General features: G+C 39.7%; 1 protein-coding gene across 4 annotated transcripts in view; it reads right to left on the reverse strand.

Moving 5' to 3' along the window:
- KCNIP2 (potassium voltage-gated channel interacting protein 2) overlaps window positions 1-17,182 on the reverse strand; it is a 564,205-nt gene that overhangs the window by 42,525 nt on the left and 504,498 nt on the right. The window contains exon 2 of one of the 4 annotated variants that reach the window (XM_077455685.1): window positions 2,242-2,337. The exons of the other annotated variants lie outside the window; for them this stretch is intronic. Coding sequence (XP_077311811.1) covers window positions 2,242-2,337 — 96 coding nt within the window. The remainder of the gene's footprint in view (window positions 1-2,241; window positions 2,338-17,182) is intronic. 4 annotated transcript variants of the gene reach the window in all.

Raw genomic sequence — 17,182 nt, forward strand, 5'->3', positions numbered from 1 at the left:
TACAATTATTTTTCAATAAAAAAAAAAATTCAATAAATAAAAAAAAAAATCCATTTAAAACACCTGCCCTATGACTAAGCTGAGGAAAAAAATGACTTTTTTTTAGCCATGTGTGCTGTTGTGTTAGGATTCAAACCCTTTTTTTTTTTTTTTTTTACAGTGGCTTAATTATAGTTGTAAAAAAAAAAAAAAAAAAGGTGTACTACCCCCCACACTCAGAATAACATATTTAAGTAAAAATACAATTATATTTCAATAAAAATATACATTTCAATTAAAAATTAAAAAACTGATTTCAAACATCTGTTTGATAATTAAACTGAGGAAACTTTTTCAGTGATACGCCCCTTTTACAAATGCTTTATTATAATTATGATTTTTTTTTAATTAAATTTACATTTACATTTCAGTAAGAAATACAAGTATATTAAAAAAATAATATATTTCAGATAAAAATTAAAAAAATATGTTTACATCTGTCCTATCATTAAATTGAGGAAAATATTTTACTTTTTCAGTCATGTGTCGGATTCAAAGTCTTTCTTACAACTGCTTTATTATAGGTATGAAAAATAATAAATACATCAAATAAAAAATAGTAATCCCTTACAATCAGAATTTTATCATTTTAATACCGCTACCTGTAGATATTCGCACATGCGTAAGGTTGTACACCCCTGGAAGACTGTATGTATGTGGCGGGTTTATGTATGTAGCCCCCCTCCCTGCAGCACGGAAGAGTGAATCGAGGGCTGTGATTGGTTGCCTTGCTGGCCGTGCTGCAGTAAGTGGCAGAGGAAAGGGGGGGGGGGGGGTTACAACACCAAAACCAACCTAACAGAAGTGTATCAAGTCCCATGATACATCATCATCATTGTTATCATTATAATATTATTATTATCATTATCACCATCATTTTTATTATCATCATCATTATTAATAATAATAATAATAATGAAAATAATAATATTTTTATGCCAACAATGATGGTGATGATAATAATAATATAATAATGATAATAAAAATGGTGATGATAATATTAATATATTAATAATGAGGATGATGATAATGACAATATTAATAATATTGGTATTAATATAATAATATCATTATTATTATTAATATTATTATTGTTATTATTATCATTGTCATTATTTGTATTATTATACTTATCAGCATTATTGTTATCACCATTATTATCATTATTTTAATATTATTATCATCATCATTATTTTTATCATAATAATATTATTATTATCATTAATAATGAGGATGATGATAATGACAATAATAATAATATTGGTATTAATATAATAATAACATTATTATTATTAATAATATTATTATTATTATTATCATCGTCATTATTTGTATTATTATATTTATCAGCATTATTATTATCATCATTATTATCATTATTTTAATATTATTATCACCATCATCATTGTTATCATAATAATATTATTATTATCATTATCGCCATCATTTTTATTATCATAATTTTTTTATCATCATCATTATTATTATTAATAATAATAATAATAATAATAATAATGATAATGATAATAATATTATTATGCTAACAATGCTGATGATGATGATAATAATAATAAAATAATGATAATAATGATAATAAAAATGGTGATGATAATAAAAATACATTAATAATAATAATGATGATAATAATAATACATTTATGATAATAATGATGATGATAATAATAATGATAATAAACGTATGATAATAATGATGATAAATATGCTGATAATGATAATAATAATAAAATAATAATGATGATGATAATAATAATATTAAAAATAATAACAATAATAATAATAAAAAATAATGTTGATGATGATATTATTATTATCATCATCATTATCATAATTTTTATTGTTATTAACATCATTATTATTATCAAAATTGTATTATAATTATTATCATTATTATTAAAACTGATAATATTAATAATAATTAAAAAAAGACATATTTTATACAAGTGTATTTTAACATAATTAAATCTTTGCCTGAATCGAAAGGCAATGCAACAGCTTCACTTTATTGGCGGCCCCACTGGGTACACATACTCACTCTGCTCTATTACCCCCCCTGGAGCAGAGTGGAAGCCAATGCATAGGCTCCTATTGGGGCCACCATTAAAGCCCAGTTTAAACCAGTGCAGATACCAGAATACCGGAACCCCACAACACACAGAAGAAGAAATGAGAACGAATCACTTGCTTTCACTGACTGAAGGAGTGGACGGAGGACCGCAGCAAGGCAACAGTTTGAGGATTCGCTGTTTAAAGGCTTTTTTATTTTGGTTGGGAACATTGCCTGAAAATCACCGGAACAAAGCAAAGTATTAAGGATGACAGTCGTGGCTCAACATTGACCTTCAAAGGCATTTTGGAGATGGGGGGAGGGGCAAACCATGCATACAGGTTTATTTAATAAAGTGCCTGAAAGAGGTAAATCAGATGTTGTTTCTTTATAGGCTTGTTTATTCCGCCCTGCAACCTATAGGACACAATCTAAAGAAATACAAAAAGACATCCAACGTGTTTCGGGGGCTTCACCGCCCCTTCATCAGGGCTTTTCTGTTATTTGGGTAATTTTGGTTAAACCAAAAATGTCATATATATATATTGCAGCTTATCAATCATTACATGCAGCGGCTGCATTCCTTTTCTTTTGTGTTTTTTCACCTGGAGAAAAACACACCTCCAGTATTAGAGCACCCCCACTCTGGATGAAAGAGAACAGGAGGCACATCAGAAAGCATTTGCATCCATTAACACAGACAGCAGGACTCAGCCCCATCCCCCGACTCCCGTGTCAAGCCAATGAGGACCCGAGACAGCACCTGGAGCTGCTGGGCTCATGGTTGTTCAAACGATTGGGTTCAGGTAAGATCAAGGGGAGCTGAGCTGGGGGGGGGGGGGGGGGGTGGGCTGCTGCAGCACAGAAGGTTTTTGTCGAAATTCATTAAAAAATGAATTCGGAATGAAACCAATTGCACATTTCTATTAAAAGGGGTTGTAAAGTCTTGAGTGTTTTTCACCTTACTGCATTACAGTGAAAAACCTCAAGACTTTACAACCCCTTTAATAGTAAAATTAATGTGAAATTTGTTTCGTTCCGAATTCATTCTTCAACGAATTTCGACAAATTCATTAATTCAGATATTTCCGAATTAACGAATTTGTCAAAATTTGTTAAAAAAATGGATTTAACAAATTTTTCTGAATATTCGTAAATTCAAATATTCAGAAAATTCGTAAATTCAAAAATTCAAAAAATGCAAAAAACCGAAGATTTGAGAATATTAAATAATAACCATTACTAACTATTAAATTATAGGTATTGGAATTTCCTTTCAAATTTGGCTTTTAGTCAACATAACGAATACGAATTTATCTGAAGTTACGAATTATCCAAAATAATGAATGCCGCATCTAAACATATGGAACTTAACGAATTAATAGTAATAAACAACAACAATAATAATAATAATAAAAACTTTTAATTATTATTATTTATTGTAAATTCAGTCCGTTACATACGTTTAAATGCGGCATTCGCCATTTCGGATAATTCGTAACTTCGGATAAATTCGTATTCTTTACGTTCACTAACAGCCAAATTTGAAAGGAAATTCCAATACCTATAATTTAATAGTTAGTTATTATTAATTCTTTCAAATGTTCAGATTTACTTTCTTATTTTCGAATTTTCTAATTTTCAAATTGCAATCATAACGAATGACCGAAAAATTTAAAAAACAAATGAAACAAAAACTATTTTTTTTTTCCGGCAGTGCCCATGTCTACCCTTTAACACTCCCCCCCCCCCCCCACCCCGACTAACAATGCTGCTGTCTACTGAGCACCCTGTTCACCTTCATCCAGAGTGGGGGGCGCTCTAATACAGGAGGTGCGTTACTGGCCTGATCACCAGGTGAAAACATGGAACATGGGGGGGGAGAGGCCAAAGGAAATTAAATAAATGCAGCCACCACATCTAATGATTGGTAAGCAGCAATATATTAAATTTTTTGCATTTGGGTTTAACACCTCTTTAATTACAGACAAGCCCTGATGATGGGGTGATGTAGCCCCCCAAATGCATTAGATAGGCCCCGATGAAGGGGCCAATGAAGCCCCCAAAATGCATTAGATGAGCCCTGATAAGAGGGCGATGAAGCCCCAGAAATGCATTAGTGGACCCTTGATGAAGGGGGGCGATGAAGCCCCCGAAATGCATTAGTGAAGCCCTGATGAAGGGGCGATGAAGCCCTATAAATGCATTTAACGAGCCCTGATGAACGGAGCGATGAAGCCCCCGAAATGCATTAGTGGAGCCTTGAAGAAGGGGGCAAGGAAGCCCCATAAATGTGTTAGTGAAGCCCTGATGAAGAAGCGATGAAGCCCCTGAAATGCATTAGTGAAGCCCCGATGAAGGGGCGATGAAGCTCCAGAAATGCATTAGACAAGCCCTGATGAAAGGGCAATGAAGACCCCGAAATGCATTAGTTAAGCCCTGATGAATGGGGCAATGAAGCTCCCAAAATGCATTAGACGAGCCCTGATGAAGGGGTGATGTAGCCCCCGAAACACGTTGGATTTCTTTTTATTGATAAATGTAATAGAACATCAGAATTACAACATCATCATTGATCAGTGTATAGTAGGTGAGAATTGTATCCACAGAGGGAAAGGTGGCATATATGATACAATGATGCCAACGCATTCCTCCTTCCAATAGCGGCCTAACCTGAGGTATCATGAGCTGTGTATTGGGGGGGGGAGGGGTATATCAGACACTTTATTACACAACCGGATTCAGGAAAATGATATTGAGTTATAAAATACAAGCTGCTTCCATCCACCAATCAGATCCATAATAAGATATTAAGTAACGACTCTTGTAAAGGTCTCATCTTTTGCTGATGCCGAATTCTCTATAAAAAGGTTCAAAGTCTTTCATTTTATCCTTTTCTTTATACGCAGCTTATAATTTATTGGAAAAGTGTACCTGTCACCACCGCAGATCTTTTAGCCGATTGGCTCCATGTTGAAAGTGACCCAACCGGGCCAGACACAAAAAGGTGGCTCTCCTCTTACCACAGTCCAGCAGCTTGGACCCCCCCCCCCCCCAGTTCTGGTGATGCCATGTCCTGGGTCATGTCCCAGAATCACCACCTCATCCTTATTTGAGTTACTGTGCATGGTAAATCAACCTTACATTTACCAAAACCATGAGGACTTACCTAAACTAACCAATCAATCTGTACCCAATCAGACAGGCCCCTTTCCCCTACACGGTTAATGGTAGATCTAAAGAGGAATGCCCAATCAGATCGTAACTCTAAGCTTAAGACCCTCCTAAATGGATTTTCATGCAAAATGCTAGCCCATTATTTCATAGGTGGCCCCTCCCACCAAGAGCCTACTGCTGTTTAAAGCCAAACTCCAGCCATAACTTTTCTCGTTTTGGACAAAGTGAGGCAGGGATAGAACCCCTGTCAGGTTTGTATTAGACTCTGTGTACTCATTAGGGGTATTTCCCTCAGAATAAAGTGGAGGGAAGATCTCTCTAGTGCAGGGGTCTCAAACTAGGGGGCCCTTCAGCTGTTGCGGAACTGCAAGTCCCATCATGCCTCTGCCGGTGGGAGTCATGCTCGTAACTGTCAGCCTTGCATTGCCTCATGGGAATTGTAGTTCTGCAACAGCTGGAGGGCCGCCGGTTTGAGACCCCTGCTCTAGTGAGTCCTCAGACTGGAACAAACCACCAAGGGTTAGAACCTCTGTCAGGTTTATTATTCTCTATGTCTTCTTTCCCCGGTGACAACGGCTCCCCTCATTCTTTGTTCCATTGTCACAGGGAGAAAAAGGAGCTGGAATTTCCTCAGTAGGATCGTGGACAACCCTGACAGATGTTTTTAACTCTTCCTTAGTCTCTGCGGGTTTATAGTTTTGGCTGGAGGAGGTCTTGGTGGACAAAAATCCAACCACTGTATGTCATTGAGAACCATTATATGTCCATGGCTGCACTGTGCTTGTGCCACCAGCAGGTGGCAGTGCCATTGAGCTCTGTAACCACAGTGTTTCTTTTTAAAGAAAATCCTATAAATTTACTAGAAAAATGGTAACATTGTCTTGAAAAGCAAAGGGGTGTTTTAAAAATAAAAATAAAAAACTTCCATTTGATCTGTGATACTGCAAATACATTTGTTCTGTGTGAATGGGGGCAAAATCGAATGTTTCTCTTTCCTTTACAGGTCAAATGCTATTCATTCAGAAAAGAGCGGTGAAGTCCCATTTAATGGCCACTAGATGGAGTTGATGATTATCATAAATGAGAAATCCCATATTATTGCCACTAGATGGACCTGATGATTATTATAAATGAGAAATACCATATTATGGCCACTAGATGGACCTGATGATTATTATAAATGAGAAATACCATATTATGGCCACTAGATGGAGCTGATGATTATCATAAATAAGAAATCCCATAATATGGCCACTAGATGGAGCTGATGATTATCATAAAAGAGAAATCTCATATTATGGCCACTAGATGGAGCTGATGATTATCATAAATGAGAAATCCCACATTATAACCACTAGATGGCGCTTACGAGCATCATAAATGAGAAATCCCACATTATGGCCACTAGATGGCGCTGACAATCATCGTAAAGCAGAAATCCCATATTATGGCCACTAGATGGCGGTGATGATTATCGTGAGAAATACTATATTATGGCCACTAGATGGAGTTGATGATTATAATAAATAAGAAATCCCATATTATGGCCACTAGATGGAGCTGATGATTATCATAAATGAGAAATTCCATATTATGGCCACTAGCTGGAGCTCATGATTACTATAAATGAGAAATTCTATATTATGGCCACTAGATGGAGCTGACGAGCATCATAAATAAGAAATCCCATATGGCCACTAGATGAAGCTGATGATTATCATAAATGAGAAATCCCATATTATGGCCACTAGATGGCGCTTACGAGCATCATAAAAGAGAATTCCCACATTATGGCCACTAGATGAAGCTGATGATTATCATAAATGAGAAATACCACATTATGGCCACTAGATGGAGCTGATTATTATCATAAATAAGAAATACTATATTATGGCCACTAGATGGAGCTGATGATTATCATGAGAAATACTATATTATGGCCACTAGATGGAGCTGATGATTATCGTAAATAAGAAATTCCATATAATGGCCACTAGATGGAGCTGACAATCATTGTAAAGCAGAAATCCCATATTATGGCTACTAGATGGAGCTGATGATTATAATAAATGAGAAATCCCACATTATGGCCACTAGATGGCACTGACAATCATTGTAAAGCAGAAATCCCATATTATGGCCATTAGCTGGAGCTGATGATTATTATAAATGAGAAATACTATATTATGGCCACTAGATGGAGCTGATGATTATTATAAATGAGAAATACTATATTATGGCCACTAGATGGCGCTTACGAGCATCATAAATGAGAAATCCCACATTATGGCCACTAGATGGCACTGACAATCATCGTAAAGCAGAAATCCCATATTATGGCCACTAGATGGAGCTAATGATTATCATGAGAAATACTATATTATGGCCACTAGATGGAGTTGATGATTATCATAAATAAGAAATCCCATATTATGGCCACTAGATGGAGCTGATGATTATCATAAATTAGCAATTCCACATTATGGCCACTAGATGGCGCTTATGAGCATCATAAATGAGAAATCCCACATTATGGCCACTAGATGAAGCTGATGATTATCATAAATGAGAAATCCCACATTATGGCCACTAGATGGAGCTGATTATAATCATAAATAAGAAATACTATATTATGGCCACTAGATAAAGTTGATGATTATCATAAATAAGAAAAAACCCATATTATGGCCACTAGATGGAGCTGATGATTATCATAAATGAGAAATTCCATATTATGGCCACTAGATGGAGCTGACAATCATTATAAATGAGAAATCCCATATTATAGCCACTAGATGGAGCTGTTGATTATCATAAATTAGAAATACTATATTATGGCCACTAGATGGAGCTGATGATTATCATAAATTAGAAATACTATATTATGGCCACTAGATGCCGCTTATGAGCATAATAAATGAGAAATCCCATATTATGGCCACTAGATGGAGCTGATTATCATAAATGAGAAATTGCATATTATGGCCACTAGATGAAGATGATTATCTTAAATGAGAAATCCTACATTACGGCCACTAGATGGCGCTGACAATCATCCTAAATGAGAATTCCCACATGATGGCCACTAGATGGCGCGGACAATCATCGTAAAGCAGAAATCCCATTTTATGGCCACTAGATGGAGCCGACGATCATTCTAAATGAGAATTTCCACATTATGGACACTAGATGGAGCTGATGATCATCATAAATGAGAAATACAACAGAATCTTGGTTAACGAGTAACGTGATTAACGAGGGTTTTGAAAGATGAACAACTTTTTTTAGAAAATCCTGACTCGGTTTGCGAGTGTTGTAACGCAAAATGAACAGAATTCAAGCTAATGGGGTGTGCAGTACCGCATTTGGCCAGAGGTGCGGTGGGCGCCGGTGACCCCCGCAACAGTTTGGAGCCGTTCGGAAATACTCAGAACCACTCGGAAATACTCAGTTCCCGAGTGTTTCCGAGCCTTTCTGAGGGTTCCGAGTTCAGCCGAGCTGTCCCCGAGTATTTCCAAGGCTCTTCGGCGCCCCCCACCTCTGGCCACGTGCAGTATTGCATGCAATAGAAGTCAATGCGAAACTAATTATCTTCATTTCCATTGACTTCTATGGGGAAATTCGCTTTGATATGCGAGTGCTTTGGATTACAAGCATTCTCCTGGAACTGATTATGCTCGTAATACAAGGTTTCACTGTACTAAATTATGGCCTCTAGATGGAGTTTATGATCATCATAAATGAGAAATCCCATATTATAGCCAATAGATGGAGCTGAGGGTCATAATAAATTATTATTTAACTTTTATGATCATAAGCTCCATCTAGTGGTCATAATACAGTATTTTCCTGATTTACTCTATTTTGTATAAAGGGATAACATTCAACGGATTATGCTCGTAATCCAAGGTTCCACTATACTAAATTATGGCCTCTAGATGGAGCTGATGATTATCATAAATGAGAAATCCCACATTATGGCCACTAGATGGAGCTGATGATTATCATAAATGAGAAATCCCACATTATGGCCACTAGATGGAGCTGATGATCATCATAAATGAGAAATCCCACATTATGGCCACTAGATGGAGCTGGTGATCATCATAAATGAGAAATCCCACATTATGGCCCCTAGATGCAGCTGACGGTCGTAATAAATTATTATTTAACTTTTATGATCATCAGCTCCATCTAGTGGTCATAATACAGTATTTTCCTGATTTACTCTATTTTGTATAAAGGGATAACATTCAACGGATTATGCTCGTAATCCAAGGTTCCACTGTACTAAATTATGGCCTCTAGATGGAGCTGATGATCATCATAAATGAGAAATCCCACATTATGGCCACTAGATGGAGCTGATGATTATCATAAATGAGAAATCCCACATTATGGCCACTAGATGGAGCTGATGATCATCATAAATGAGAAATCCCACATTATGGCCACTAGATGGAGCTGGTGATCATCATAAATGAGAAATCCCACATTATGGCCCCTAGATGCAGCTGACGGTTGTAATAAATTATTATTTAACTTTTATGATCATCAGCTCCATCTAGTGGTCATATTACAGTATTTTCCTGATTTACTCTATTTTGTATAAAGGGATAACATTCAACGGATTATGCTCGTAATCCAAGGTTCCACTGTACTAAATTATGGCCTCTAGATGGAGCTGATGATCATCATAAATGAGAAATCCCACATTATGGCCACTAGATGGAGCTGATGATCATTATAAATGAGAAATCCCACATTATGGCCCCTAGATGCAGCTGACGGTCATAATAAATTATTATTTAACTTTTATGATCATCAGCTCCATCTAGTGGTCATAATACAGTATTTTCCTGATTTACTCTATTTTATATAAAAGGGATAACATTCAACGGATTATGCTCGTAATCCAAGGTTCCACTGTACTAAATTATGGCCTCTAGATGGAGCTGATGATTATCATAAATGAGAAATCCCACATTATGGCCACTAGATGGAGCTGATGATCATCATAAATGAGAAATCCCACATTATGGCCACTAGATGGAGCTGATGATTATCATAAATGAGAAATCCCACATTATGGCCTCTAGATGGAGCTGATGATTATCATCAATGAGAAATACATTATGGCCTCTAGATGGAGGTAATGATCATCATAAATGAGAAATCCGATATTATAGCCAATAGATGGAGCTGATGGTCATAATAAATTATTATTTAACTTTTATGATCATCAGCTCCATCTAGTGGTCATAATACAGTATTTTCCTGATTTACTCTATTGTGTATAATTGAATAACCTTCAACCTGGAGAGAAAATAGCCTAATAACATTCGATTTTGCCCAGATTTGCACAGAACAAATGTACATGCAGTTTCCCAAGATGACTAGCTCTATGATTTATTTATTAATGAACCTCAAAGTGATTAATCTCTCACTGCCGTTACTGATTCCTAGGCCGAGTATTGGTTATGCTCTCAATAACCTCCCCTAGCTAAGTGCATGGATGACAGGTACACTTTTATTGCAAGCAGTGACAGATGACATTAGATAATGAACAGCATCATTCACAATATACAAAAAAAAAAAAAAAAAAAAAGCAAATCTGAAATCAGCGCAGACACAAATCAGTTCATTGAGTCGTCCAAGGTTGACATGCCAGGCGAGGTCACAGATTAACTTGTCATGAACTGGAAATCAATACATTGTGGTCGGTAACGTTTGTTATTGATCACGTACACAACACGTCTCTGAAATGTGTTTACAGTATAGGTTATGTACCATTAACCTCTTGCTTACCGGGAACCTAAACCCCCTCTTCTGCCCAGACCAATTTTCAGCTTTTAGCGCTGTCACTATTTTAATGACAATTGCGCGGTCGTACTACACTGTACACAAATGACATTTTTATCATTCTTTTGGCTGTATTTGATCACCTCTGGGGTTTTTTTTTAATTTTTTGTAGCAAAATAAAAATAAACAAATATATAAAACCGTTTTATATTTTGTTAATACATTTTGCAAACAGGTAATTTTTCTCCTTCATTGATGTATGCTGATGAGGCGGCACTGATGGGTGGCAATGATGGGCACTGATATGTGGCAGTGATGGGTACTGTTCGGCACTGGTAGCCGACACTGATCGGCAGCACTGCTAGGTGGTACTGATTGGCACCACTGGTGGGCATTGATTGCTGCCACTGTTATGTACTGGTGGGCACTGATTCGTGTCACTGGTGGCACTGGCAGGTGGTACTGGTGGGCACAGATGAGGCGGCTGTGCCTCTTCCTCTTCGGGACCGATGTCCCTTGCACAGAAGCCAGTGATCTTTTTTTTTTTCAGCGTGAGGAGAAAAAAAAAAAAACGATTACTGATCTTCTGTTTACATCACATGATCAGCTGTCATTGGCTGACAGCTGATCAGGTGGTAAGGGATCGACCCCTTGCTCCGATCTATGATCACCCGAGTCGAATTGACCTCATTCACCTCCAGGGGGCGTGCAAAGGGGAGGACGTCTGTTGAACGCCTCCCGACAAAGTAGATCGGTGCAGTAGCCGTCATTCGGCTATAGCGCGGATCTGAAGGGGTTAAATGTTACAATCCACTTTCTTTTTTTTTTTGCTAAACCTGCCAAATTGCTAAATGTTCTGAAGGCAACGACCCTGGAGAATAAAATGGTGGCAGTTGCAATTTTCTTTATGTTGTACGGCATTTGCGCAAGCTATTCATCAAACACATATTTTCAGAGAAAAAGAAACTACAATTAATTGTAGGCACGATACACAATTATTGTGAATAGTATAAAAAAAAAATCGGGTCACGTTGGGTAAACAGATACCAAACATGCCAGGATTTAAAATTGTGCACAATTCTCCGTAGGTAACACTGTAGAGGCCTTTACAGGTTATCAGTTTAGTGTTAACTTTGAATTATGGTGCTAGAATTATCGCTTTCACTTTGATGTTCGTGACGATACCTCACATGCCTATGTTGCACTTTTTTTTTTACAGGGTGTGTATGAGGGGTGCTTAAAAAAAAGTTATTTTTATAAATTTTATCAAATTTTTATTTTATTTTTTAACACATTTTAATTGTTTTTTTCTTTATTGCTATTCCATAGGGGCCAACAAGTAATGGGTCTATTAGATCCCCCATGTCTCTCCAGTGCAGCTATTTAAGCACAGATCGTGCTTGAATAGCTGTATCCTTGGCTACACAAGCCGACGAATGACAGCTGGGAGACCGGAAGTGAGACAATATCGCTTCTGCGGTCATCAGTCGCAGGAGGAATCAAGTTTCTTGTACTCTCACTGTATGAGCACTTTCCCGCCGTCCTCGGCTCCCCGGAAGAACAGGAACTGCAGGGGGCTGCCGGTGGGGGCGCACTTTGAGAGCTCTGGAAAAGTGAATGGGTGGCTCTTTTATTGGAAAGTCCTTCACCTGTGGGGTCTTTAAGTGGGGCAAACTGGTTACATGGCCAGACTACTCAAAACTAATATTTCAGTTTTTTTGTAGATGCTGAATAGTAATCCCCCTCCCTGATAGTCTCCTCTATTTCTTTAGGGACTGTATTGGTAGGGTCCCTGTGAGGTCCTTGGTCTGTACACCAGCTGTGCCCATTATGAGGGGTTCCCACCATCCTTGTGCTGAGTTCCCAGGTCTGTGCACCTGCTGTGCCCATTATGAGGGGCTCCCACCATCCCTGTGCTGAGTTCCCGGGTCTGTGCACCTGCTGTGCCCATTATGAGGGGCTCCCACCATCCCTGTGCTGAGTTCCCGGGTCTGTACACATGCTGTGCCTATTATGAGGGGTTCCCACCATCCTTGTGCTGAGTTCCCGGGTCTGTACACCTGCTGTGCCCATTATGAGGGGTTCCCACCATCCCTGTGCTGATTTTCCGGGTCTGTACACATGCAGTGCCTATTATAAGGGGCTCCCACCATCCCTGTGCTGAGTTCCTGGGTCTGTACACCTGCTGTGCCCATTATGAGGGGCTCCCACCATCCCTGTGCTTAGTTCCCGGGTCTGTACACATGCTGTGCCTATTATAAGGGGCTCCCACCATCCCTGTGCTGAGTTCCCGGGTCTGTACACCTGCTGTGCCCATTATGAGGGGCTCCCACCATTCCTGTGCCGAGTTCCCAGGTCTGTACACCTGCTGTGCCCATTATAAGTGGTTCCCACCATCCCTGTGCTGAGTTCCCGGGTCTGTACACCCGCTGTGCCCATTATGAGGGGTTTCCGCCATCCGTGTGCTGAGTTCCTGGGTCTGTACACCCGCTGTGCCCATTATGAGGGGCTCCCACCATCCCTGTGCTGAGTTCCCGGGTGTGTAAAACCCACTGTGCCTATTATAAGGGGCTCCCACCATCCCTGTGCTGAGTTCCCGGATCTGTACACCTGCTGTGCCCATTATGAGGGGTTCCCACCATCCCTGTGCTGAGTTCCCGGGTCTGTACACCTGCAGTGCCTATTATGAGGGGCTCCCACCATCCCTGTGCCGAGTTCCCAGGTCTGTACACCTGCTGTGCCCATTATGAGTGGTTCCCACCATCCCTGTGCTGAGTTCCCGGGTCTGTACACCTGCAGTGCCTATTATGAGGGGCTCCCACCATCCCTGTGCCGAGTTCCCAGGTCTGTACACCCGCTGTTTCCATTATGGGGGGTTCCCACCATCCCTGTAGGATCCTTTATTCATTTTGAATTATAGAGGAAGCTGGACAGGAAAAGCTGGGACACACAAAGGTGGAACAGAACCGGGAATATTGGCAGATAGATCTCCCTGTTGGAGAAGCCAAGGTCTGGCTCAGCCCATGAAGTTCCCCCCATAATTAAAATGTCACCTTTGGGTGGATTGACCCCTTGGAATTGTTACACATGACTCTTATGGCCAGCATATGAACACGTGGTCTACTATGATATGCTGCTATGGGCAATTCATAATTTAAAAAAAATCTTTAGATGGTATTACTTGGAGCAAATCACAGCAACCCAATAGGTAAGACTAATTTGTTTGTGCTTAAAAGACTAATTGCCTTGTGATATTTAATTATACGTATGTAACTATATGTGGAGTATTTATAAAGCAATTCTCATAGCAATTCGCCCAGTGAAAGTGCATGTACATTTGTTCTGCTCGATGGGTCAAGACAAAAAAATTTTATTAGGATATTTCCTGTGCTGGTTGAACTGCTTCATTGTTTTCGAAAATGGAAAATACAGTATTTGGCCACTAGATGGAGCTGGGTATCATAGAAATTTCCTATGATTCGCGCCATCTAGTGGCCAAGTGCAGCGCTTTTGTTTAAAATCAATGAAAAGCATTTGACCAGCACAGGAAGTTTAATAACATTTGTCTTTTTTTTGTCCAGTTTGCACAAAACAAATATGCACACACTTTCACTGGGTGAATTAATAGACAAATTGTTTTTATAGATACAGTCCTATGGGTCCGGGATGCACTGTGAAAGTAGTATCTCTGCAAGATCCAACCTTAATAAAACCTGTGAAACATATGGGAGATGCCATTGTTGACTCAGACATGAAGTCTTTGTACGTTTTTTTCATGCAGTGCCCTGACGGGGAGATTGTCTTTTCACTTCCTGTACCAGAGACACAGCAGAAAGTTGGAGCAAAAGAGAAAGTAGAACCTGAGATCTCTACAAAGTGAGAGGGTATCCACACCCATCCACTTTGGAAGGTCAATCAGTGCAAGCTCAAGGAACCCCTAGCAGCCTCCTGAAGAACCCTAGGGTTCCAGGGAGTCCTGGTTGAGAACAGCTGATTTAGACAGTGGTACCCTGATAATGGCTTTGTGGGGGTTGAAGGCACTGGTGTTGACTCAGGAACTATGCAGGCACCAGATGGAAGGTCAATCAACCACAGCTCAAAGAAACCCTTAGAAACGTTTGAGGAACGCTTGGATTCCAGGGAGTCCTGGTTGACAACAGCTGATTTAGGCGGTGGTACCCCGATAATGGCTTTGTGGATAATGGCTTTGTGGGGGTGAAGGCACTGGAGTTAATCCAGCAACTATGCACGTGTCATTAGATGAAAGCTCAATCAGGCACAGCTCAAGGAACACCTTGCAACCTCTTGAGGAACCCTACGATTCCGGAGAGTCCTGGTTGAGAACAGCTAATTTAGGCAGTGGTACCCTGATAATGACTTTGTGGGGGGGTAGGCATTGGCATTGACCCTGGAACTATGCATTTGCCATCTGATAGAAGGTCAACCAACCACAGCTCAAGGAGACCCCTAGTAACCTCTTGAGGATCCCTAGTCGAGAGTGGCTGGTTTAGACAGCGGTACCCTGATAATGGCATTGTGGGGGGTGAAGGCACTGGTGTTGACCCAAAAATTATGCAGGCACCATCAGCTGGAAGGTCACTCAACCACAGCTCAAGGAAACCCATAGCAACCTCTTGAAGAACCCTAGGATTGCAGGGAGTCCTGTTTGAGAACAGCTGATATAGGCAGTGGTATCCTGATAATGACTTTGTGGGGAGGTGAAGGCACTGGCATTGACCCTGGAACTATGCAGGCATCAGATGGAAGGTCAATCAACCGCAGCTCAAGGAAACCCCTAGCAACCTCTTGAGGATCCCTAGTTGAGAATGGCTGGTTTAGACAGTGGTACCCTGATAATGGCTTTGTGGGGGGTGAAAGCACTGGTGTTGACCTGGGCACTATGCGGGCATCAGCTGGAAGGTCAACCAACCACAGCTCAAGGAAACCCCTAGCAACCTCTTGAGGATCCCTAGTTGAGAATGGCTGGTTTAGGAAGTGGTAACATGATAATTGCTTTGTGGGGGGCGAAGGCACTGCTGTTGATCTAGGAACTATGAAGGCACCATCAGCTGGAAGGTCAATCAACCACAGCTCAAGGTAACCCCTAGCAACCTCTTGAAGATCCCTAGTTGAGAATGTCTGGTTTAGACCATGGAACACTGATTATGGCTTTGTGGGAGTGAAGGCATTGACATCTCTGAGACCTCTGGAAAATGCCCACAACCACCAGTCAAGTCAATGTGATTTGTGGTTGTGGGCACCACAAGTCCCTACATCAAGGAATTAAAGTCAAGCAGGAAGGAATGCATCTTATCTACGCTCCAAAGGGGGGGGGGGGGTTTCTCTTCCACATGCTTTTCATGGGCAAAAGGTATGTGAGAAAACTGATTTCCCTACAGCGGTACCGCAATGAACTCTTGCTCAGGGATGAACAGAATGAGTTCATATATTCAGTGCGCATCAACTACTAATATAGTCCAGGAGATAGAGTCCGTCTTTTCTCAGAAGACCTCCTCCGAAGACTGTATTTTTAAACCGGCCTTCTTTTTCCCTACTTTGTGTCCAAACTTTGATGGAGGAAAATGTCCGTGTGGGTGTCCCTTTTTTTTTTTTTTCTGCGCTACAAACTTGTACACGACCTAGATATGTCTTGTAGTCTATAACCAGGGATCCCAGACAGAGCTCTAATGAAATAGAACAAACTATGCTGAATACATAATTTTGCGTTCATGACAAGTTGAGCTGTGATCCTCTTGCGCAGATTGATCGTGCGGTAACTAAAAGACAAAAAAAAAAAAAAGAAGGGAGACAAGCAAGCGGTCAGCAAGTAAAACAAATTCCAACATGCAATTTATTAATCCAGGGGGGGGGGACAAGGACAGAGAATGGAAGGAGGGTATGGAAGCTGAGACAGCAGGGTCATGAGAACGTAAAGAACAGACTTATCCGTATCCATATCTGTAGACAGAAAACGATGGTTCGGACAAGATGGATGGAACAGTCACATGACGCGGGAAGTGGTGAAGGGCTTTTTTCACGCTAAGGGTGTTTGTCATGCATTTTCCATCACAAATGGAGAAAAATCAATTTTCATCCAAAA

This window comes from Lithobates pipiens, unplaced genomic scaffold (genome assembly GCF_037356315.1).
Source record: "Lithobates pipiens isolate NorthernLeopardFrog02 unplaced genomic scaffold, aLitPip1_a1.2 Scaffold_25, whole genome shotgun sequence".
Lineage (NCBI taxonomy): Eukaryota > Metazoa > Chordata > Amphibia > Anura > Ranidae > Lithobates > Lithobates pipiens.